The sequence below is a fragment of the Rhinatrema bivittatum genome, chromosome 13 (assembly GCF_901001135.1).
Source record: "Rhinatrema bivittatum chromosome 13, aRhiBiv1.1, whole genome shotgun sequence".
Taxonomy (NCBI): domain Eukaryota; kingdom Metazoa; phylum Chordata; class Amphibia; order Gymnophiona; family Rhinatrematidae; genus Rhinatrema; species Rhinatrema bivittatum.
In genome coordinates this window covers 7296511-7317574 of record NC_042627.1, presented here as the reverse complement: position 1 = coordinate 7317574, position 21064 = coordinate 7296511, and the positions used below count along the sequence as shown (strand labels likewise).

Sequence of the window (21064 nt, the reverse complement as noted above, 5' to 3'; positions counted from 1 at the left end):
CTACTGGTCCTGAGTCCATCTGGCTACAGGCTAGGAAATGGAGAAATTACTTACCTGATAATTTCGTTTTCCTTAGTGTAGACATATGGACTCGGCATCCCGCCCACGGCTGCCCCCAGAGAAAGGGGACCTTGGAAAGCGAAACTCGAGATTAAATAAATACGGGTAAGCTGTTGCCTACCCCCCAGTTCAGGACACCCGCAGTTAGTCTGGTGTCGGCGTTAACTTGGTTGAGTGCACTGGTGGGCTCCAGTTTTTGAAATCAGTTTAATCAAGTTTAATCAGTTTTAATCAAGTTGTTTATGCAAGATTTATATCCACAATGGCTTTTTGAGGAGGATGCTGAGGTCACTGCAGGGGTATATCTAGGGTGACGTCAGCTTTGAAATCTGCTAGCAGAAGAGCACGTAACCCACTGGTCCTGAGTCCATCTGTCTACAGTAAGGAAAACTAAGTTATCAGGAAAGTAATTTCTGCAATGCGCTTACCCTGAATCAGTAGCAGATTTGAATTTTGTGCTGTAATTAAGTTGTTTTGGCAGCTGCCTAGGACCACCCATGTTCAGAACAGTGTCCTAAGTTACATCACTTGGAATGGGGTCATGTAAAATGTCATGAACCAATCGCATCTAGTGTATGGGAGGTAACCTCTGACCCTGCTCCCATGGGTGCAGAGACCGAGGGCTGGCAGAGGTGGTGAGGAGGCAAAAAAAAAGAGTGAGTCTCTTGCCCTGGGTCCCATGATTTTCCTTGAGTGATGGGTAGGTCTTGGACAGCGTAAACACAAAACTATTCTCTTCTCTCTAGGATACCTGGCACCTGACAAATTTGACAGCAAATTTTTTGACCCTAAATTTGCATTTAAGGAAGTGGAAGTTCAGGCCAAGACTGTAAAGGACCTGGTGACCAGCAAAAAGCCAAAGGTGAATGAGTGGGGGGGTTTGGGATCCCCCCAGCCAGGGGTGGGTTGGGTGTGTGTTTGCAGGGGTTTTAATGGAAATCTGTGTATTTATATGTTCAGGGACTCGGTTGCATGTGTTTTGGGATCAGTGTTGGGGTGGGGGGTGTGTGTGTGAGGATGTGGATCCTGTGTGTCTGGGTATTAGTTGGGAGCGTGTCTGGGGATCTGCGTCCATGTTTCTGGAGATCCATGAAGATGTGTCTTCATGGATCTCCAGAAAATCCTAAACCAGGAATTGATTTGATATAAGATAATTCAATTATTTCCTTGGTTTCCTTCATCTCTCTGGATAGTTGCAGCTTTTCAAAGCATTTAATGGTGACTTCACTTTTTCCAATTTGTCTCTCATTCCCTACCTCAGGCGGAAGGATACACAGAGGGAGACCTGACCCTGTACCATCGGTTTACACTCATGGAGTTCCTGAAGGCCCAGAACCCTGTCGATTTCCTGTCCAAGGCGAATGAGGTGAGTCACAGTGCTAAGACTCATGGACGGCGTAAGAGAGGGAGCACAACCCCAAGAGCCACGAATGGAGTGCGGGAGATGGAGGAGGTCCCAGTCAGGTGACTTTACCTGGCATGCTGCTAAAACACAACATAAGAAAGGAAAATTGGTTCTTACCAGCTAATTTTCATTCCTGTTCATACCCCAGGTCAGTCCAGACAAGAGGGTTATGCATCCCTACCAGCAGATGGAGGCAGAGAATAAAAACTTTGAGGCACTGCCTCCTAACCGAGAGTGCCGCCTGCAGTCCCTCAGTACTGACCTGTACCCAAGCCACAATGCCTACTTCCCAAACTCCAGGGATTTCTCTCTAGAGCGAGCTGAAGAATAAGTTGGAATCCCTCAACTTAGATTAATGAAAAAACTTCGAGTCTCCAGTTTGTTTAAACTCTGCACAATCTTACTCAAATTCTGCATCACTGGCACCATCCAGAAGCAGGAAAATCTTTCCTTATAATAAGGGGACGGGAGTCTGGATTCATCTGGGGTATTCCAGGAATGAAAATTCGCAGGTAAGAACTGATTTTCCTGTTCATAACCCAGATCAGTCCAGACAAGTGGGGGATGTACCCAAGCCCCTCTACACTGGGTGGGAACCCGAAAGACCCGCACACAGTACCCCTTCAGCAAATGAGGCCTCCTCTGGGTCCCTGACGTCCAAACGGTTATGTTTAGTGAAATTGTGCAAAGAGGACCAAATCGCTGTGCGACAAATCTCCTGCGTAGAAACCAATTGACACTCCACGCTGGAGGCTGCCTGCACCCTAGTAGAATGCGCCCGCAATCCCTCGGGGATCGACTGCCCATTACAAATACAGGCCGAAACAATTGCATCCTTCAGCCACCTTGCGATCGTGCTCTTAGCCGCTTTCCAACCCTTCTTCAGTCCACTGAATAAATCAAAGAGATGGTCCAACCTCCGAATGTCATTTGTCACCTTGAGATACCAGAGTAGAACCCAACGCATGTCCAAAAGGAGAGGCTCCCTTGCAAGGGGAGAATCGGAAGTCAGGCGCGGAAAGCCCAGCAATTCCACCATCTGGCTAAGATGAAATGCCGACAAGACTTTGGGCAACAAGGAAGGCACAGCCCGCAATGAAACTCCATCATTGGAAAGCCGCAAAAAAGAATCTCTGCATGACAAAGCTTGAAGCTCCGAAATTCGTATCGCCGAACAAATCACCATCAGGAACACCATTTTGAGGGAGATCATGTGTTCGCTGTACGTACCCGGATCAGTCCAGACTCCTGGGTTTATTCATCCCTGCCAGCAGATGGAGCCAGAGAAACGCTTTGCTGACACTGCTTGAAAAGCCCTGGTGCCACCTGCAGTAGCTCAGTGTTTCTCTGTCTCCAGCAGATGGTGGGTGCATATACCTGCAGGCTTTTTTCTTTACCCTTGCTTTTTGATTTTTTTTCTGTTATTGAGGGAGCCTTCCTCCCAGGGAAACGGGTTCCTGGTGGAACCTTTTCTTCTTCGGTTGAGGTGGACCAGTTAAGGTCCAATTTGGTACTGTGGGGTGTACATCTGGTGGTCCAGATCCCTCCCCTCATGAGGCCGGCTGTGCGGCTTACAGCCATTCCTCCTTTTTCTTTTCAGGGGATTCCCTCCTTGTTCAGAAAGCTGATTTGTGCTGGACAGCTCCTTTCAGCTTAGGAGATCCTGCAGGCGAACCACTTGCGACTGCAACTTACCACCCTCTTTGGGGTAAGAAAATCCCTGTCTAACTGGTGTCGAACCACCCTCCTAGATAATCCAGCGACTGGATGGCTCTTCGCTAGGTTTATCACCCAGCCAGGGACCTTACTCTATCACTAGCCGAGTGGAACGGTGGCACTCCACCTCCGACCTTGCCGGAATAGCCAATTGTCCAGGTACGGATGTACTAGTATCCCTTCCCATCTGAGGGCCGCTACTACCACCATCATCACCTTTGTGACTGTTCTTGGCGCGGTAACCAGCCTGAAGGGAAGAGCTCGAAATTGAAAATGCTTGGATGGGAATGTAGAAGATATGCCTCTGTTAGATCCAAGGAGGCAAGAAACTCCCCTTTGTGTACTGCACAATCACTGTCCGCAGCGTCTCCATCCGAAAATGTGGCACCCACAAGGCCACATTGACCTATTTGCAGATCTAGAATGGGTCAAAAGAAGCCTTCCTCCTTGAGGACCACAAAGTACACAGAATACCTTCCTCGATCCTGTTCTTCCTGTGGCACCAGGATGATGGCTTCCAATCGTTACAGCCTTAGGAGGGAGTCCCGTACCACCACCTGAGCGGGGGTTGTTAGCCAAAGCTTATCAACTCATAATAGTTCCCTGTAAGTACCCGGATCAGTCCAGACCGTGGGTTATGTCCCCCTTGCAGCAGATGGAGTCAGAGCAGAAACTGAGAGGGCGGTCCCTCATGACTTGTGCGCCGCTGGGACCTCCCACCCATCGACCTGCTCTCCTGAGCGTGTGGAACTTGGAGCAATGACTGCAGATTGTCGGTTTTTATCCCTGCTGTTTCCTTTTAATTACTGTCTGTGCTTTTGACGTTTTTATAATGGGAGCTGAGGTCTCCTTTTTTTTTTTTTTTTGCCAGATCACGATGGACAATCCAGAGCTGGAGCGACACTCGGCAACAACAGATGACATTCGGGAGTGCTGCAAGGACATCAAAGTGCTCGGACGCAAGGAACTGAGGTGCGGGAGAAGCAGCTGATACGGTGCTTGCGGGTCAGGGCACTGCAGGACATCGCCCATTTCACTGCTTTTCCTGTTTTAGATCACTCCTGAGCTGGAGGTCGAAGCTGCGCCGGTATCTGGCGAGGAAATTGAAAGACCAGGCACAGGAACTGGATGCGGACATCAGGTTAGCGGGCGCTCTGAGACTTGCGGGGGAGGGGTGAGTTATGAGTCCACGGCTGCCACTGATTGTGTGTGTGAGACCCCCGGGTAAGTCCTTTTATCTCCCCGGGCCTCCGTTTTCCAAGCTGTACCTTTGCTATCGAATTGCAGGGTCCCCGTGGATTCGCAGGAGCGGAAGTCAGATCAGGCCGGGCACACACAGCACCTTTCCCAGGCGGAGGGAAATGGAGGGCCATGGGCCATGCCCTTTCGCTCTGCCGCTGGGGCCCAGTTCACGCTCTGAACCGTGGTAGCAGTCCGGTGACCCATGCGGGTGAAAGCACAAAGTCGCATCCCAGGCTGCAGGGGAGGAGGAGGCGGAAGCGGCTGAAGGCTCTGCTGCTCTCCTCTGCCTTCTGCCGGCCCGGATCAGTGTGGGGGAAGCTGTTAGTAGCGGAGAGAGAGAGGAGAGGGGCTTGGGGGGATCTGCTGGGAAGAAGCGAGGAGGTGCCGGGATGAGAGAGAGAGAAACTCTCTGCCCTTTTCTGTCCCTGAGCCTTCCTCTTCCTCCACCCTTCTACCTCCTGCGCCAATAGCTGAGATCCCTTTCCTTACGTAAAAGAAAAAGAAATTATAAGGTACACAAGCGAGAGTGGGAAACTATTTTTATTTTGTAAAAAAAGAAAAATTTTATTATTTAATATGCAGTAAAGATGCGGAAAATGTGGCTGGTGGGTATATTCCTTTCTGTCGTTTCTTACAGTTTGAGCTCTGGTGAGGAGGAGGAGGATGCGGAGGAGCAGCAGCAGGAGGAGTCGCTGAAGGCTGGCTCACAGCCCCAGGCAGAGGAGGAGGAGGAGGAGGCGGAACTGGAGCGGAAACTGACGGAGCTGAAGGCCGAGGAGGTGGCAGAGCTGAAAAGGTGACATTTTGTAAAACGTTCCGTGGGGGTTTTTTTTTGTATTTGAGGAATACACAAGTTTCTAAACCGCCAGCTGAGCGCAGCGCTCGGTCTGAGTTGCTGCTGCTCAGGAGGGGCTCCCCTGGGCTGCGGTTTCACTGTTTTGTGGTCTCCGTTTTTCACCAGGAAGAAGAAAAAGATCCTGAAGGAGAACAGGCGGCAGCGTGAACGCATTGAGCTGAAGATGGACCTCCCGGGTGTGTCCATCGCAGACGAGGGCGAGACAGGCATGTTCTCGTTAAAGACCATCGGCAAAACCAAGGTTAGTGGTTTTGGTTTCCCAGTGACCTCCATGAGGTGCACCGGCAGGGCTGTATGAGGGTCTCAGTGCTGGAGTAACGGGGGGGGGGTGTAACGGTGTTTTTTTGCCCTTAGCTCCTGAACGAGATAGTAAGGGGTGACATGAGCTCCGCGGATGCTGCCTTAGAAGAGCAAGCGCAGGGCGGCGGGGACATGTACCTTTCCGACGAGGATGCTGGCGAGGATGAGGTCTCTCTTGCCAGCGACCTGGACGAAGAAGATCTGGAGGAGATTCGAGGGCACGAGGAGAAGCTGGAGAAGGGAAAGAAGACGCTTTCCTCAAAAAAGTGAGAGATTAAGGAGGGGGGCAGTGCTGTGATTGGGGGGTGAGGGGAGTGGTGCTGTTGTCCCTATGACGTCTCACAAGGGATGTTTGTTCTGACGGGAATGAGCCTCTCTTGTAAGCCAGGATACACTGGGCATGATCTCCAGCTCTCAAATGTACTGCTAGTGCTTTTTTTAATACTTGCATTATGCCAAAAACAGCTTCCTTGTGGAGTTCGCTGGATGTAATATGAACAGCTCAAGTGCTTTTTAATCAGGCCAGTGGCACCCGCTACAACTGGGATTATTTCCATTTCTGCAGTATTTTCTTGATCTCTGAGTGCATTTCTTGATACGTTGAAATCTTCTCTCTCTCCGTATGTTATATTGAGTAATCGCTTCTGTGAGCATCACTATTCTAGCATTTTTTTCCTTTACCGCAAGGTCCAGTTTTCTTGCCTCAAGCTTTTTATCTGCTGGACTAGGAGTGTCCGAGGTGGTCACAACTTCATTCTCTCAGGCTCGTGTTTCCAGTGCTTTTCTGCCACGGGGATCTTATCGTGTTTGCACGGTTTCTAGTGGATGAGCCGTGTCGCTGCATGCAGGCACTAATGTTGTTGTGCAGGTTCCCAGCAACGAGATCTGCAGCTGTTTCTAGAATCCGCATTTCTCTGTGTTTAGCACATTTTTTTTCCTGTGCAGGCTGTGAAGCATCCGTTCTGGCGCTTTCTGAGATTTGACCATGTGCTTGATGGGTGTCGTTCTCAAACTGCAGTGTTTAGTTGGTTTACTGGAAGTGTTGTGACAGTTTCTGCCTTACGGATGAAACCGACTGCTTCTTCAGACGTTACTTCTCAACCCTTTGGTAGCCTTTCAACAGTTCAGAGCTCCGCTGGCCAGTGGCCAGTGAATCAGGCACTGCAGTTGCCCCTTGCTTTGCATCCTGATCCCGTCTCTCTGGATTCTGTTTGACAGAGTGACTTTCTCTACGGATGCTGCACCCAGTGACGAGGAGGAAAATCCCCTGCTTGTACCCTTGGAGGAAAAGTTAACCAGGCAGGAACGGGAGACCAGCCTGTGGTTTGGGAAGGTGAGGATTACAATCTCTCCCGTTCTTGAGAGCTCTGGCCCTTGCACAGATGAGCTGATGACACACTGCCCTCGTACGTTTTCAGGATATTTTTGCTGGCATAGGGGAAGATGCTGATGAGAAACTCGAGATTAAGCAGTCCAAGACACTGCAGAACAAGAAAGGAGGGGCTGTATCAGGTAACGCGGCGATTGCCTGCCCTCCCACTCGGGACGTGAGACTGAGAGAGACGGAGAGGGGAAGGGCTCTGGGAGAGAGAGAGAGAGGCAGAGCATGCAAGGAGGGAGATGGAGAAAGCACAGGAAATGCAAGGGGGGAGTGAGTGGCAGGGGCGCATTGTACATAGAGGACACGAGGTGAAGAGGGGAGGGGGAGGGGGGGATGGGTTTGTTGGAAGATGATGATGATGATGATTCCCTGATATACATTTTTTCATTTCTCAGAGGATGAAGGAAGAGGCCATAAAGGAGAAGAAAAATTGACCCCTTTTGAAAAGAAGGGAAGGAAACACAAGACGCACCATGTGGCAGAGAAGTTGGATGAGGAGAACACAGCGGTGCATGTGGTTAAAGTTCACCAAGCAGTGGTGGGAAGTGATGGGATCTTGGCCCCAGAGCCTGTCTCCAGCTCGGAAGGTGAAAGCAGTGAGGATGAGAGGTGAGCAATTCAGTTCTCCCCTGGCTGGAGCGATTGTGCTGGCACACGGGCATCGCGTGTGGGTGTGTATGGGAATCTCTATGAAGCAGTGCGCAGGTGCACGAGAGGATGCATGCAGGTCAGTATGTGCCTGTATCAGTGTGCTCACAGATGTCTGAACGCACGTACACGGGCATTGCGTGTGGGTGTGTATGGGAATCTCTATGAAGCAGTGCACGAGAGGATGCATGCAGGTCAGAATGCGCCTGCTTACAGATGTCTGAACGCACGTACATGGGCATTGCGTGTGGGTGTGTATGGGAATCTCTGTGAAGCAGTGCACGAGAGGATGCATGCAGGTCAGTATGCGCCTGCTTACAGATGTCTGAACGCACGTACATGAGCTTGTGTGTTCCCATGCATCTGCTTAGATACTTAAAAATGCAATGTGATGCTTTCTGTACTTTCAAAATATTTTGCAAGGACACATAAGTAGAGCTAACCACCCTGGACTTAAATTGTTCTTGATATGCTTTGGCTCTCTCTATTGTCTTTACTGCATGTGGCACTGTTCAGCTACTCAGATAGCTAAAGCCCAATTCAGCTTGATATATGAAGCCAGGCTCACTTCTTTAACATCCTAAAATATGTGTTAAAAGCATAGGACTTACCTGTCAGAGGAAATGGAAGTAAGAAGAACTGTTACAGCTGTACTAAGTCCTCCTCAGAATATTTCTTCCGAAGTAGTAGGTAGAAGGCAATGTGTGCTGCTGGGTCTGGAGAGACTGGGGCTATGGGCTTTTCTGAGAGCTGCTTACAGAAAAGGGGGAGTCCTCGCTCACACAAGCAAATCTTCAGAACAGACTGCAGCTTGCCCAGTCAGAGCTTCAGGTTGCACATTTCTTTGTTGGGAATAGCACAGTGAAACAAGTTTACTCTTCATAGACGGCAGCATGACTTAGCTATAATGTGTGGGTGATGTCATCCGACAGCTGAGTGTGCACTAGAGATGCTGAGCATGCACAGGAGTTCCCATGCGCACGCTGGCTCGTGAGCACCAAGTTTCTTCCAGAGCTTAAAGCTTTAGCAAGATAGCCAACTCTGCAGGGAAGCAGGCAGCTATTAAGCATGCCTAATTCATCCTGCCATCTCTGAAAACCCTGTTTATATAAGGTAAGCAACAAGCAGGCATGAGTTAGCCATAACATGTTGGGAGTGCCAGGCTGTGGGTTGCCTTGTGGAGCAACTACTGAAGAGATGACCCAGCTTCTCCGTGGCGAGTGGACCACTGCGTGGATAGGCTGCACAGAAGTTACTGTCTCTGCAGGATATGCTGTCCAGACAGTAGTGGGATGTGAACAGACCTAGTAGGAGCTTTGCAAATATCTTCAATGGAAGTGATCCTAAGATTAACCACTGAGGTCACCATGGCTCTCACTTGATGAGTCTGTAAGCCAACCAAAGCATAGCAGCGCCCTGTACAGTCCGCTAACCAATTTCACAGAGTTAAGTTGGCAGCTGCCCTCTCAATCTATTGGGATCAAAGGAAGTGAACAGTTGGGAACGCTTGAGTGCTCTTTAGATAAGACACAAGGACTGTCCTACAGTCCATTGAGCAAAGAGCCTGTTCTCCTTTGTGTGCGTACAGTCTTGGAAGGAATGTTGTCAGCACAATAGCTTGATTTATATGGAACACTCATACCACTTTCAGAAGGAACTTGGGGTGAATCCACAGAACAACTCTATATTGTGAAAAACTGCAGGTAGGGAGAATATGAAAGCAGAGCCTGTCGTTCACTTACTCTTTGTGCTGAAGTGACGACCATAAGAAATATCTTCCAGGTGAAGACTTTCAAGTCCACCAACTTGAGAGCCTTAAAGGGAGGTTCTATGAGAATTGAGCTATCTATGGCCTGCGAGCTGCCCGTTAATTATCACACTCTGGAGTACATACTGTTAGGAAGAAGAGGCATGCATGATTATACATGTTCCCAGAAAGGAGCTCCTGCAATGTTGAGTCACCATTGAAGATTCTTCATGCTGTGAAGTGCTGAGAGGAGAGCCCAGGTGCTGGTCTGTATCTGAGCATCAGTCAGTGGTGACTTTTTTCCATGGGCATCTCTGATCAGGTCAGAAGGCACACTGGTTGGGAAACTCTTCCCTAGTAGTCAGCTGCTGCTGCTGCGGAGTGGGAGTTGCTTGATGTTGAGGAGTGGAAAGGGGTATCTTTTGAAGAATGGATACTTGTAAGGAAAGAATTGGCATCGAGCTGGAGTCCCCCACTGCTGCTGTTAATGACTGTAGAGTGAATAGATGATCCTTAATCAGAAGCACCATCTCCTGCACATTGTTGCCGACCAAGCTGTCCCTTATACAGGATACATCTGCCAAACAATTGTGCACATCTTCCTGAAGACCACTCGTTTGCAGGCATGCGAGTCTTCTAGCTTCTATGAAAGCAGCCAGAGAGCTGGCCGTGGGGGGTCAAAACCTTCATACATTAAGCGGATCAGATGCTTCATACATTCTTCCATGTCTTCCACTGCCCAACAAAAGTCTGCTTGTCCTGGGTCTGCTGATTCCATCAGAGGTTTCAGCTTTACACACGTTAGTGCAAACACTGCGCCACATAAAGCGGATCTGCCATGAACCGAGCACTAAGCATGGATCACTGGCCAGTTTCATCTTCCACTACTGCTTACAGAGTCAGCCAGGTCCAATCTTTCATGGTGGCTTGGTCGGGACCATTTGTGCCATGGCATGGATCTGGAGGTGCCACAGTGGATGGGGAGTGACTACAGACACCAGTCTCTCCGGTTGGGGAGCCGTGTTTCAGTCCCAGTCAGTACAAGGCCAGTGGTCAGCGAAGGAAGCTTCCTGGGCCATCAGTCACTTAGAGACGAGAGCAGAGTGGTAGGCTCTGCAGGAGTTCCTACCTCTTGTTCAACATCCGATCAGAATCCTGTCAGACAATGCCGAGCGGTTGCTCAGGAAGCGGGGATGCTTATGTGCTAGGCCGGAGCAGCATCTGGCCTTGATAGCAGCTTCTCACATAGCAGGGTCCAACAGTGTGCAAGCAGATTTTCTCAGCCAACAAAAATTGGATCCCAGAGAATGGGAGCTATAGGAGGAAGCAATGCCCCATATTACTTGCAGATGGGGCATTCCTCATATGGATTTGATGGTAACTCAGCAAAATGCCAAGGCATCCTGTTTCTTCAGTTACAGAAGAGAGGGTGGAGCCGAAGGGGTCGATGCCCTGGTTCTTCCTTGGCCACAAGACATTTTGGTCTACGTGTTTCCGCCATGGCCTCTGGTGGACAAAGTTGTGAGAAGAATAGAGATCCATCCAGGAAAGGTGATTCTCGTGGCTCCGGAGTAGCTACTGAGACCTTGGTTTGCAAATTTGTTCAATCTAGCAGTGGATGGCCCGTTAAGACTGGGCCATGGGGGGGGTCACGTGATGTGATGAGCTAGGGCAGACGCGTTTCCCTGAGATCTGTGCACCATCCACCTTTCATCCAAAAGTTGCAAAGCCATCCTTGTACCTTTTGGCTTCCAAATTAAGATATATTTGGTTTTTGTTTCTCTCTTCCTTTTTCTTTCTTTACACTGGGGTTCATCTCTTTCAAGGTGTAGTGCTAGTTAAGTAAGCATTTCCTTAGTGGAAGGGTCTCATAACCCTCTAAGGGGAGGGGGGGAAAAACCCTTTCCATAGGCTTAAATATTTCTCTTTACACTGGGATGGTGCCCGCACATCCTACAAACGTGGCTCCATTCGCCGTGTATTTCGGCGACAATATGCGGGATATTGTTTTTGGGGGTGGGGGAAGGGAAGGTGAGGGGTTTTTTTTAATTTCTTTAAGATTTTACCAGGGTGCAGACGTGAATTGCAGTTATTGCTATACGTATGCTTCCAAGGGTGTCGGAGACTATGTATATCAAGTTATTACATTGATCTCATCCTGAGCCTAGGTTAGGGGGGCTCAGGAACTCCACTACTACATCGCCTGTCTCTGCCTGTCAAACACATCTCACAGGTTTTATGAGTGATCAAATACGTATCGTCTCCTTTAATGTCAGTGGACTAGGTTCGCCCATCAAGAGAACTAAAATATTACAGCTTCTTAGGCATAAAGCAAAGATCGCCTGTTTGCAAGAAACCTGCTTATCAGATTCTGAGCATAAAAAAACCTCAAAGAGATTGGGTGGGTTCTTGTTTCTATTCTAAGGCTTTAGGTAAAAAAAGTGGGGGTAGCTATTCTCTTTCATAAGTCTATTCAGTTTCAATTATCTCAAGAAATAAAGACTCAGAAGGGTGTTACATTATTTTGGTAGGCTCTGTTAGGGGTCGAGATCTAACTATCTGTAATCATTGCGGACCCAATGATTATTCCCACAGCTTTTTTGAACAATTAAACCATACTCTCCTATTACACCAGAAAGGCTGGCTCTTAACTGGAGACTTTAGGGCGGGGGTCGGAGACACAGTTAAATAGACAAACTCCCTCTGCAACAATCTCGGACTATATCATCCCCCACCGGAAGGGCATTCAGTACCTTTGTAATCAACTCCAAGTCCTTGATTATTGGAGGACCCTTAATCCAACATCAAAAGACTTCACCCATACCTCATGAGTTCACCATTTTTATCCAGGATCGATTACATCTTAGGTTCTCAGAAATTCTGTCACCATGTCACACATGCCGATATTAGTCCTATGGCAGTCTCAGACCATACCCCTAGTTGGGTAGACTTCCATCTCACGGAATTAGGAGACACAGTCCTTCTATGGTTTTTCCCCACATTTATTCGAGATAATAAAGACTTCCAGAAATTTTTGAAAACTAAATGGGAAGATTTCTTCACCCACAGCAGCGCTCACACAGACAATCCATTGTTCCTTTGACAGATTAGCAAAGCAGTCATGCGGGGGGAAATTATAGCTTATTTGAAACCCAGAAATGCTAAATTGAATAAAACCATCTTAGACCTTGAATCTAAAAGAAGCCAAGGACCAAATGATAGACGCGTTAACGGACTCGGTCAACCTATTTAGCTACCCTCACCTGTTTGAATTCATATCTCCATCTAAGAGCGCAATTCACATTACAACGCTCCAACCTTTAAACTGTTCTGCTTTGGTAACAAAGCTGGCAAATTACTTGCAGACGCGGTTCGAATGGCTAGGGGGAACACCTTTATTGAAAGGTTGAAAACGTCACGAAGCACTTGAGCCGTAACCCATCCTGAAATTTGTAATACACTCCGAGACTTCTATATTAACTATACACCGAATATAGGACAGGGAGCACATTTGAAGAAAATGCTTTTTTTTTCCCATAACTTCACTACCCCGTGTCTCAGAAGCCCAATTAGAATTCTTGAACCATCCTATACAGACTCAAGAAATCCTGAATGTTATATCTACCAGCAAAATTGGTAAAGCACCAGGACCCAGCGGGTTCTCTTATGAGTTCTACAAAATACTGAAAGAACCAAGTCACACAAACACTACAAGACTTCTACCATGCTGCTGCCTCTCACATTGGCGCCTTTTCACAAGGCTTCAATGCAGCACCCATTATGGTTCTCCCTAAACCAGGCAAAGATCCCACATCTCCAGCATCCTATAGGCCAATTTCACTGCTTAATTGTGACCTGAAGTTTTATGCCAAAATAATGGCCGATAGATTAAGTGCCATTCTTCCTTCTATTATCTCCTCTCACCAAGTAGGGTTTGTCAAAGGTAGAACTGCAAGTTCCTATATCACCAAACTCATATTGGTAATGCATTTCTGTACAAAAAAGGGCTACCAGCTATAGCAGTCAGTTTTGACTCAGAAAAAGCCTTTGATAGTGTCCTGGCCATATTTATTCTCTGTTCTAGAGAGATTTGGTCTTGCCGGGCCCTTTATGGCTAACATCTCTCTTCTTTATAAAAATCCCACCTCCTACATATTAGCAAATGGGGGCAGATCTAATCCCTTTCAAATAGGGCACGGAGTCTGACAAGGGTGCCCCCTTTCAGCTTTGCTTTATTTGCTTTCTATCGACCCCCCCCCCCCCCCCCCTCTAAGTATCATTGCAGAGGACCCTCAAATTCCAGGTCTCGAAATTGATAAGACCTCATTTAAAATTGTGGCTTTCGCTGATGATGATCTCATTTTCCTAACGTCTCCCCAGAACTCACTACCTCGAGTTCTTACACATCAAATTCAATTTGGTAAATTTGCTGGTTTGAAGATAAACCAAGACAAATCAGAAGTTTTAGATGTGATGGGTAACGTTCAACGAACCTGGGAGGGATCATTTGAGATGGGTACATAAAGATATGAAGTATCTAGGTATCCGTATTCCAACTAATATATCTCAGCTAACATTCAGCCTCTCCTCAGATCTCAGACATAATAATATCCAGAAATGGATGAATCTGCCTTTCTCAATAACTGGCCAAATCCATCTTCTTAAAGATGATTGAGTTACCTAAATGATTGTATATTTTACATGTGGCCCCCCTATGGCTCCTTCACAAAGATATTCAAAAAAATTGAGAGAGAATTCACACGTTTCATTTGGAGAGGGGAAAGTGCTAGACTCCCCTTGTGTATCTTGCAACAGCCTGTATTTATTATTTATTTATTAACTTTTTTTATACCGACATTAAACTGAAAAGGTAGGAAAAGGTAGGAATTACATAGAACAGGAAGAGGGGATTGGGAAAAAAAGGAAAGGGATAGAGATATACAGAAAACCAATGAGGTTGGAACTAGATGAGAAAATGGAGAGAGGAACTAAGAGTAACAGTAACAATGAAAATAACATGGTAACATCTACAAAGGGAAGCCTTAATTGCCCAGACTTCCGTCGTCATAATATGGCCTGTATATTGCGTACCATTCAGGATTGGGTTCAAGGGTCCCTGCCCCATTCCCCTAATGTCTGGCAGGAACTCAGAATGAACAGATCTTATTTCTTTCTCTTCTGAGGGACTCCCCTGAAGGAGGAGAATCCATCTCCTCAGGAAGTCCCTGAGGGGAAGCACATGAAACTCTATGGCAGCCCCATTATGTGGTGATAAATTCCTCCAACTTCGACAGGAAAGGCTCCAACCTCCCTCTCCAGTCTTCAGGACTTAAAGGCAAAGAAATTCTTCACCAGTCTGACTGAGCTCCCACTGGCTGAGGAGCCATCTGCACTGTAGTTGGAAGCAGAGACATTCTTTTCAGAAACCCAGATCAGCTCATCCTCACTAGGAGCTGTTGGTAGAGCCAGAGAGGATCTTGGCAACTATATCTGCTGGAGAAGTGGCTGGTTCCGAGGCACTCCATGTTGAAAATGCTTCGTAGATGGCATCAGTAGGATCTCCTTCTGTGCCATTGCCTCAGCAATGGGACTGTGGGGCTTACATGCCAAAGCATTCGCTCCAATGGAATTGAAAGCACCTTGGCTTGCCTCAGAATGTGCATTCCATGCTGATGAAAAAACATCCTGGTCTGCGCAGGATCTGGGTAAAACAGGTGGCTCAGCATCTTGGGGGGGGGGGTCTTCCGCAACATGGATGATGGCACTTATGCCAATGAGGCTATCTCGACATTGATGGAGGGTCCGCTCCGGTGGAGCCTTGCGCCAGTGGCACTGACCTTTTCTTCAGCACTAAGGGAGATGGCCCCAGAAGGGGATTCCTTGTGTTGTTTAAGTGCTCTTTGCACCTCTACTGGTGCTCAGGATCCTGCACCCTCAAAGGTATCCAACCACGTCTGTAGTAGTTAGAGGAGTCATGGTCAGCCCAGGCAGTGATCACAGCTAGAATGCATATCTGTGATGGACATCTGGAGCCCACAAATGTAAGCAGTAGTCTTGGCCTTGGAAATTTCCAAACTCATTTCTCTCTCCTTTTTATAGAACTAGCAAGCTCTGTTCGGCTGCTAAGTCAGCAGAAAAAAAATCAAATATGCAACAAGGCAGATGAGACTTTCCAATGAGGCTAGAAATCAAACAATTTGAGAAGACAGGGACATACCCATGCAGTAGCTCGGAGAACGAAAAACTGACGAGGCAATGTGCGCATATGGGAACTCCCGTACGTGCTCAGTAAAGTCTTTATTGAGCTTTGAGAGCTGGGTCCATGTCAGCGTCGTCATATGATGTCACCCATGTGTTCTGGCTAAATCATGCCTGCTTGTAGATGGAGAGAGGTTGATGCAGTTTTCCAGCAGATGGCAGCAGAACATGTAAACAAAGTGTGATCATACAGAAAAATTCCTCTAACAGTAACAGTATACTCTCTCCTGCATGTCCCTCTGCCTTGGTATTCTGCTGCTGCTTAGGAACTTGTCCTGAATTACCTCACAATACTGAATCTGATTGGTTCCATGTTGATTATGATGTCATTAAATCGTATCATCTATAGCTTAAACCAGTTGGATCCTGTCCTGCATGAGACAAATTGTGATTTTCTTGAGATGCTAGAGGGCAACAATACTCTGTAGTTATCCCTTGGAGCCCAGAATAAGCATAAGAACATAAGAATTTGCCATACTGGATTAGACCGAGGGTCATTAAACTAAGAATCCCGTTTCCAGCAGTGGCCAATCAAGGTCGCGAGTACCTGCCAAGATCCCAAATGGTAAATAGATCCCATGCTGCTATTGCATAGTAATAAGTAGTGGCTAGTTCTTAAGTCTAAGTGGTTAGTAACAGGATGTTCAGATCTAATGTTGACAGTAATTTGAACAACCTGATGTATTAGGTCACGAGCTGAATGTTGACCAAAGAGAAGCTAAGAGCAATATCGTTTTTGAGAAGCAATAAATCTTACGGTTGAGGGAGACCTTGGCAGCGTGTTTCTTTGCTGACATGTGCAGTATTCTGTCCCTTCCAATGCAGCCTGTGTCGGGGGACCGAGCTGCTGTTTACGTTGTAACCGGAGCTTGGTTTACAATAAATCTTTGATATAATGAAGAAGTGAGTTTTGCTGCTGCTTTTGCAGATTTGTTGGACCTTTCAGAGGCTTTACGCTTCGCCGCCTCACTTTCACTCCTTGGCATATTGCTGTGCCCAGCTGGTACCCTCCTCCTATGACTGTGAATGAGGGAGAGCAGGGCCAGGTGTTAGCCAGTTGTTTGTCTGCTGGAACATTGATGTCCCCACTCTGATTTCTTCTTTTGTCCTCAGAGAGATCCAAGCAATGAAGAAGGGGAAGAAGCGTCCACAGGAGGAGGAGGAGGAAGAAGAGAGCGAGGGCTTTGAGGTGGTTCCTATTGAGCGCACAGGTTAGCAGGAGGAGTCCCAGTGTCCTCACCGTGGCCTCCATTCTCATTGATAATCATCCCTTTCTGTTGGTGTCCCATCGTCCTGTCTCTTGCACACTTTTTATTGCTAATATTTTTGACTTGTGGGCAGAGACCCTTGGGGTGTTGATTTTTTGTGCATATTCTACCGCTTCAGTTGCTTTTGCTTTCTGTAGTTAAAAAGGCCCGGATCCTGGACCCTGAAGGACTGGCTCTGGGGACTGTGATTGCTACCTCAAAGAAGGCGACAAGAGATCTGATTGATGGATCCTTTAGCAGGTACTTGGTGAGCCTCCGACTCTTGGATCACGTGTGTCACCTCCTTTCTTGGGAGTGGATAGGGTTACCAGATGTGACACCAGGTCACCTAGGATAGACTGAGCCAGTCCTGGTTTTACTCCCATTGCATGCATAGAAATCTGGTTCCCTGCTTCCCAGAGAAAAACAGGTCTCTATCTTCAAGCATGCAGGGAATTGAAATTATCAGGACTGGCTTAGCCTATCTAAGATAAATGGAGTTATTCAATAAGCCTAGGAATAGAAAGCATACTTCCCCCAGTGAAAGCAAGTAGTTTCGATATCACTTCCTCTCTGAGATGTGTAGTCACAGCTGCAGTTGATATCACTTCCTCATAGCTGTCAAGAGTGCAACAAGCTTGTATTTATTTATTTTTTTTAAATGCATTTTGCAATATATAGAGAGGTTGATATCTGGCTAAGTGATACTGAATAAGTTCGGACTTACATGGCTAAGTGGCAGTATTTGAATATTCATCCGTGTTCAGCAGCTATCACTTAGCCAGATAACTATTTATCCAGCTGAATAGTTATCCGTCTGTGGTGGGCAGGATGGGAGCATTTCGGAGCGGGGCTGCTTATCCGGCTCTTAGCTGCATAAGTGCTAACGTTCATACTTACTCGGATAAGTGAGACCTGCTATTGAGCAGGTGTAAAGTTAGCGAGATAAACTTATCTGGTTAACTCAGATTTATGCGGGCTGCACTGCTAAATTAGCCGTATTTGTTTATCTAGCTAACTTTCTTAGCTGAATATGGACCGGATATTCTTGGAATAATGTAAGTAACACAAACAAGTAGATAAAAGGTATCGCATCAGATCCCCCTCCATTCAAATTTAAGCCCCCAACATGAAAAAGGGACAAGACTAAAAATATTAAAAAAAAACCATTAGAACTCTCTGCACTGCTTCTGGGTTCAGGTTTCTTTAACTGCTTAATCCTAAGGAGAAAGTGAGGGTTTTCCCTCTGCAAACACCTAATCACTTTATCACAGCATTTGGGCTCACACTGATGTCCCTTCCTGTCCGTTAACGACTGCTGTTTGTCGTTACCTTGTCTTTCCCTGCAAGGTACACCTTCAACGAGGAGGAGGACGAGCTGCCCGAATGGTTCCTGGAAGAGGAGAAGAAGCACAAAGTGAAACAGCTTCCAGTGGACCGCCAGATGGTGGAGGAGTACCGGCAGCGCTGGCGGGAGCTTAATGCCCGGCCCATCAAGAAGGTGGCGGAAGCCAAGGCCAGAAAGAAGAGGCGGGTGAGGAAAGTCCCGGTTCCATCTTCATTGCTAGCGACCGGCTTGTGCTGATGCCTCACTTTATTGAAATTGGCAATAATCTCATAGGGGAAAGGTGGATTTAGATCTGTCACGTGATCCTCACCCTGCAGTCTAATTGGCCTGCCAAGATTATAGAAAATGGTGTCCAGCAGCTAGCAAGAGCTCCAAAGGCCTCACGTTGGAAACCCAATGTACTGAACCAGGATTTCCCACAAGGCGTTCCCAACACCGTGTTCTACTGCTTGGGCCAGGGAAATTGGCTTAGTGTTACATTGGGAAAACCATAACTTCCATAGCCCTGCCCGTGTGGCAGAGATGATAGAGGTGGACGTGAAGGTGGGAAACCCTGCGTGTTTTGGGGGCCTTTAGTACCTTATGTGATTCTCCTCCCTCCACCTGCAAACATCGCCCCCACTTTCCTGACATCAGTAGAGCGGGGCCTTGCTGCCCTGAAAACTGAAGTAATGACAGTGGCTGCACGTGATTTGCTGCATAGGCTGAGAGGAGGCAAGGTGTCTGACCCCCCCCCTCCCATCCATTTCTCACAGATGCTAAAGAAACAGGAGCAGGCAAAGAAGAAGGCTGAGGCTGTGGTGAACACTGTGGATATCTCGGAGCGTGAGAAGGCAGCTCAGCTACGCAGGTGAGATCTGCGCTACCGATTTACTTTCTGGTGTATTGATGATTTTCTGATGGTTGCTAATAGCACTTCTTGAATTTCTATTGTAAATAAAATGTTGGGTTCCATATTAGGAGCTACCACCCAGGAAAGAGATCTAGGTGTCATAGTGGATAACACATTGAAATCGTCGGCTCAGTGTCTGCAGCAGTCAAAAAAGCAAACAGAATGTTGGGAATTATTAGGAAGGGAATGGTTAATAAAACGGAAAATGTCATAATGCCTCTGTATCGCTCCATGGTGAGACCGCACCTTGAATACTGTGTACAATTCTGGTCACCGCATCTCAAAAAAGATATAATTGCGATGGAGAAGGTACAGAGAAGGGCGACCAAAATGATAAGGGGAATGGAACAACTCCCCTATGAGGAAAGGCTGAAGAGGTTAGGGCTGTTCAGCTTGGAGAAGAGACGACTGAGGGGGGATATGATAGAGGTGTTTAAAATCATGAGAGGTCTAGAATGGGTAGATGTGAATCGGTTATTTATACTTTCAAATAATAGAAGGACTAGGGGGCATTCCAGAAGTTAGCATGGGGCACATTTAAAACTAATTGGAGAAAATTCTTTTTCACTCGATGCACAATAAAGCTCTGGAATTTGTTGCCAGAGGATGTGGTTGGTGCAGTTAGTGTAGCTGGGTTCAAAAAAGGTTTGGATAAGTTCTTGGAGGAGAAGTCCATTAATGGCTATTAATCAAGTTTACTTAGGGAATAGCCACTGCTATTAATTGCATCAGTAGCATGGGATCTTCTTAGTGTTTGGGTAATTGCCAGGTTCTTGTGGCCTGGTTTGGCCTCGGTTGGAAACAGGATGCTGGGCTTGATGGACCCTTGGTCTGACCCAGCATGGCAATTTCTTATGTTCTTATGTGTTTGGATAAGAGGCTGTATTAAAAACAATAAAACTACAGTTGGTCTAAAAACCTTTATGCTAACACCACTTCTCCATCTTGTCTTCTCACACCTTCCCGCCGTCTCTCCCCATACCTTCTGCTGTCTCTCTGCCCATATTTCTCACCCTGTCCTCCTGCCTACCTCTTTGTACCCACCTCCTTCGTGCTGCCTTCTCTCTTGTGCCTCCTGTTAACCGCTCCCTCTTACAGGGACAGATCACCTCTCTCATCAGTCATGCAAATACATAATAAATTTGTGGCAAAATAATGACTGATGGAATGGCCCCATGACACAGAGCAAAATGTATATAAAACAGGAGCGTTAATTACTGTGGAGGAGCTGGATGGTGTGTGTGTGTGGGAGGAAACTGGATTTCCTGCAGACTGAATTCCCCTCATGCTTCAAGAGTTGGGGGAGTTTGTTATCCGCATCCCTCTGCAGGATACCATCTGTCTCCTTTGAGGGGAGAAGTGCAGCATGAGTAACTTTTTTTAAGTTATCCGTTTCTTTTTAATTTTATCCATTTCTTTTCTATTTTCAGCATCTATAAGAAGGCAGGACTCAGAAAAGAGAAGAGAGAGGTTACCTATCTTGTGGCAAAAAAGGGAGTGGGACGCAAAGTACGCCGACCCGCTGGGGTCAAGGGTCACTTTAAGGTAGTGGACGGTCGCATGAAGAAAGACATGCGGGCCCAGAAGCGGAAGAACCAAAGCAAAAAACACGTGCGCAAGAGAAAATGAGAACACCCTGACGCTTGTTTCTGCTTAGTCAGAAACCAAAAGAGACTGGAATGTCATTTTAAACATCTTTCCTTTTTACTCAAAGGGAAAATATATTTATGTATAATAAGAATGAGCTAAGGAAACGTCCCCTGCTCCATCTTAAGCATCACTTCCTGTTTCATGGGAGGTCACTTCCTGTTGGTCAGGGAAACCATATCCTGTATTTCTTTTCTAATGATCTTTGGAGTAGAGATTTTATTAAGAAATTCTAAAGTGTGAAACTTTCAGCCTCCCTTCCCTGTGGTACTTTACCGTTTCCATATGGTGATTTGACCCATTTCACATTTATGATT

At 47.0% G+C, this 21064-nt stretch overlaps 1 protein-coding gene across 2 annotated transcripts in view; it reads left to right on the top strand.

Annotated features, from left to right (window-relative positions):
- FTSJ3 (FtsJ RNA 2'-O-methyltransferase 3) overlaps positions 1 to 20992 on the top strand; it is a 32424-nt gene extending 11432 nt beyond the window's left edge. For both annotated transcript variants that reach the window (XM_029575204.1, XM_029575205.1), the window contains exons 8-22: positions 807 to 922; positions 1322 to 1426; positions 4053 to 4153; positions 4236 to 4322; positions 5061 to 5219; positions 5385 to 5520; positions 5634 to 5845; positions 6798 to 6912; positions 6998 to 7091; positions 7356 to 7569; positions 16727 to 16824; positions 17019 to 17121; positions 18211 to 18394; positions 18964 to 19058; positions 20531 to 20992. In XM_029575204.1, coding sequence (XP_029431064.1) covers positions 807 to 922; positions 1322 to 1426; positions 4053 to 4153; positions 4236 to 4322; positions 5061 to 5219; positions 5385 to 5520; positions 5634 to 5845; positions 6798 to 6912; positions 6998 to 7091; positions 7356 to 7569; positions 16727 to 16824; positions 17019 to 17121; positions 18211 to 18394; positions 18964 to 19058; positions 20531 to 20729 — 2018 coding nt within the window. In that variant the 3' untranslated portion in view covers positions 20730 to 20992. The remainder of the gene's footprint in view (positions 1 to 806; positions 923 to 1321; positions 1427 to 4052; positions 4154 to 4235; positions 4323 to 5060; positions 5220 to 5384; positions 5521 to 5633; positions 5846 to 6797; positions 6913 to 6997; positions 7092 to 7355; positions 7570 to 16726; positions 16825 to 17018; positions 17122 to 18210; positions 18395 to 18963; positions 19059 to 20530) is intronic.
- Positions 20993 to 21064: the final 72 nt, after the last annotated feature.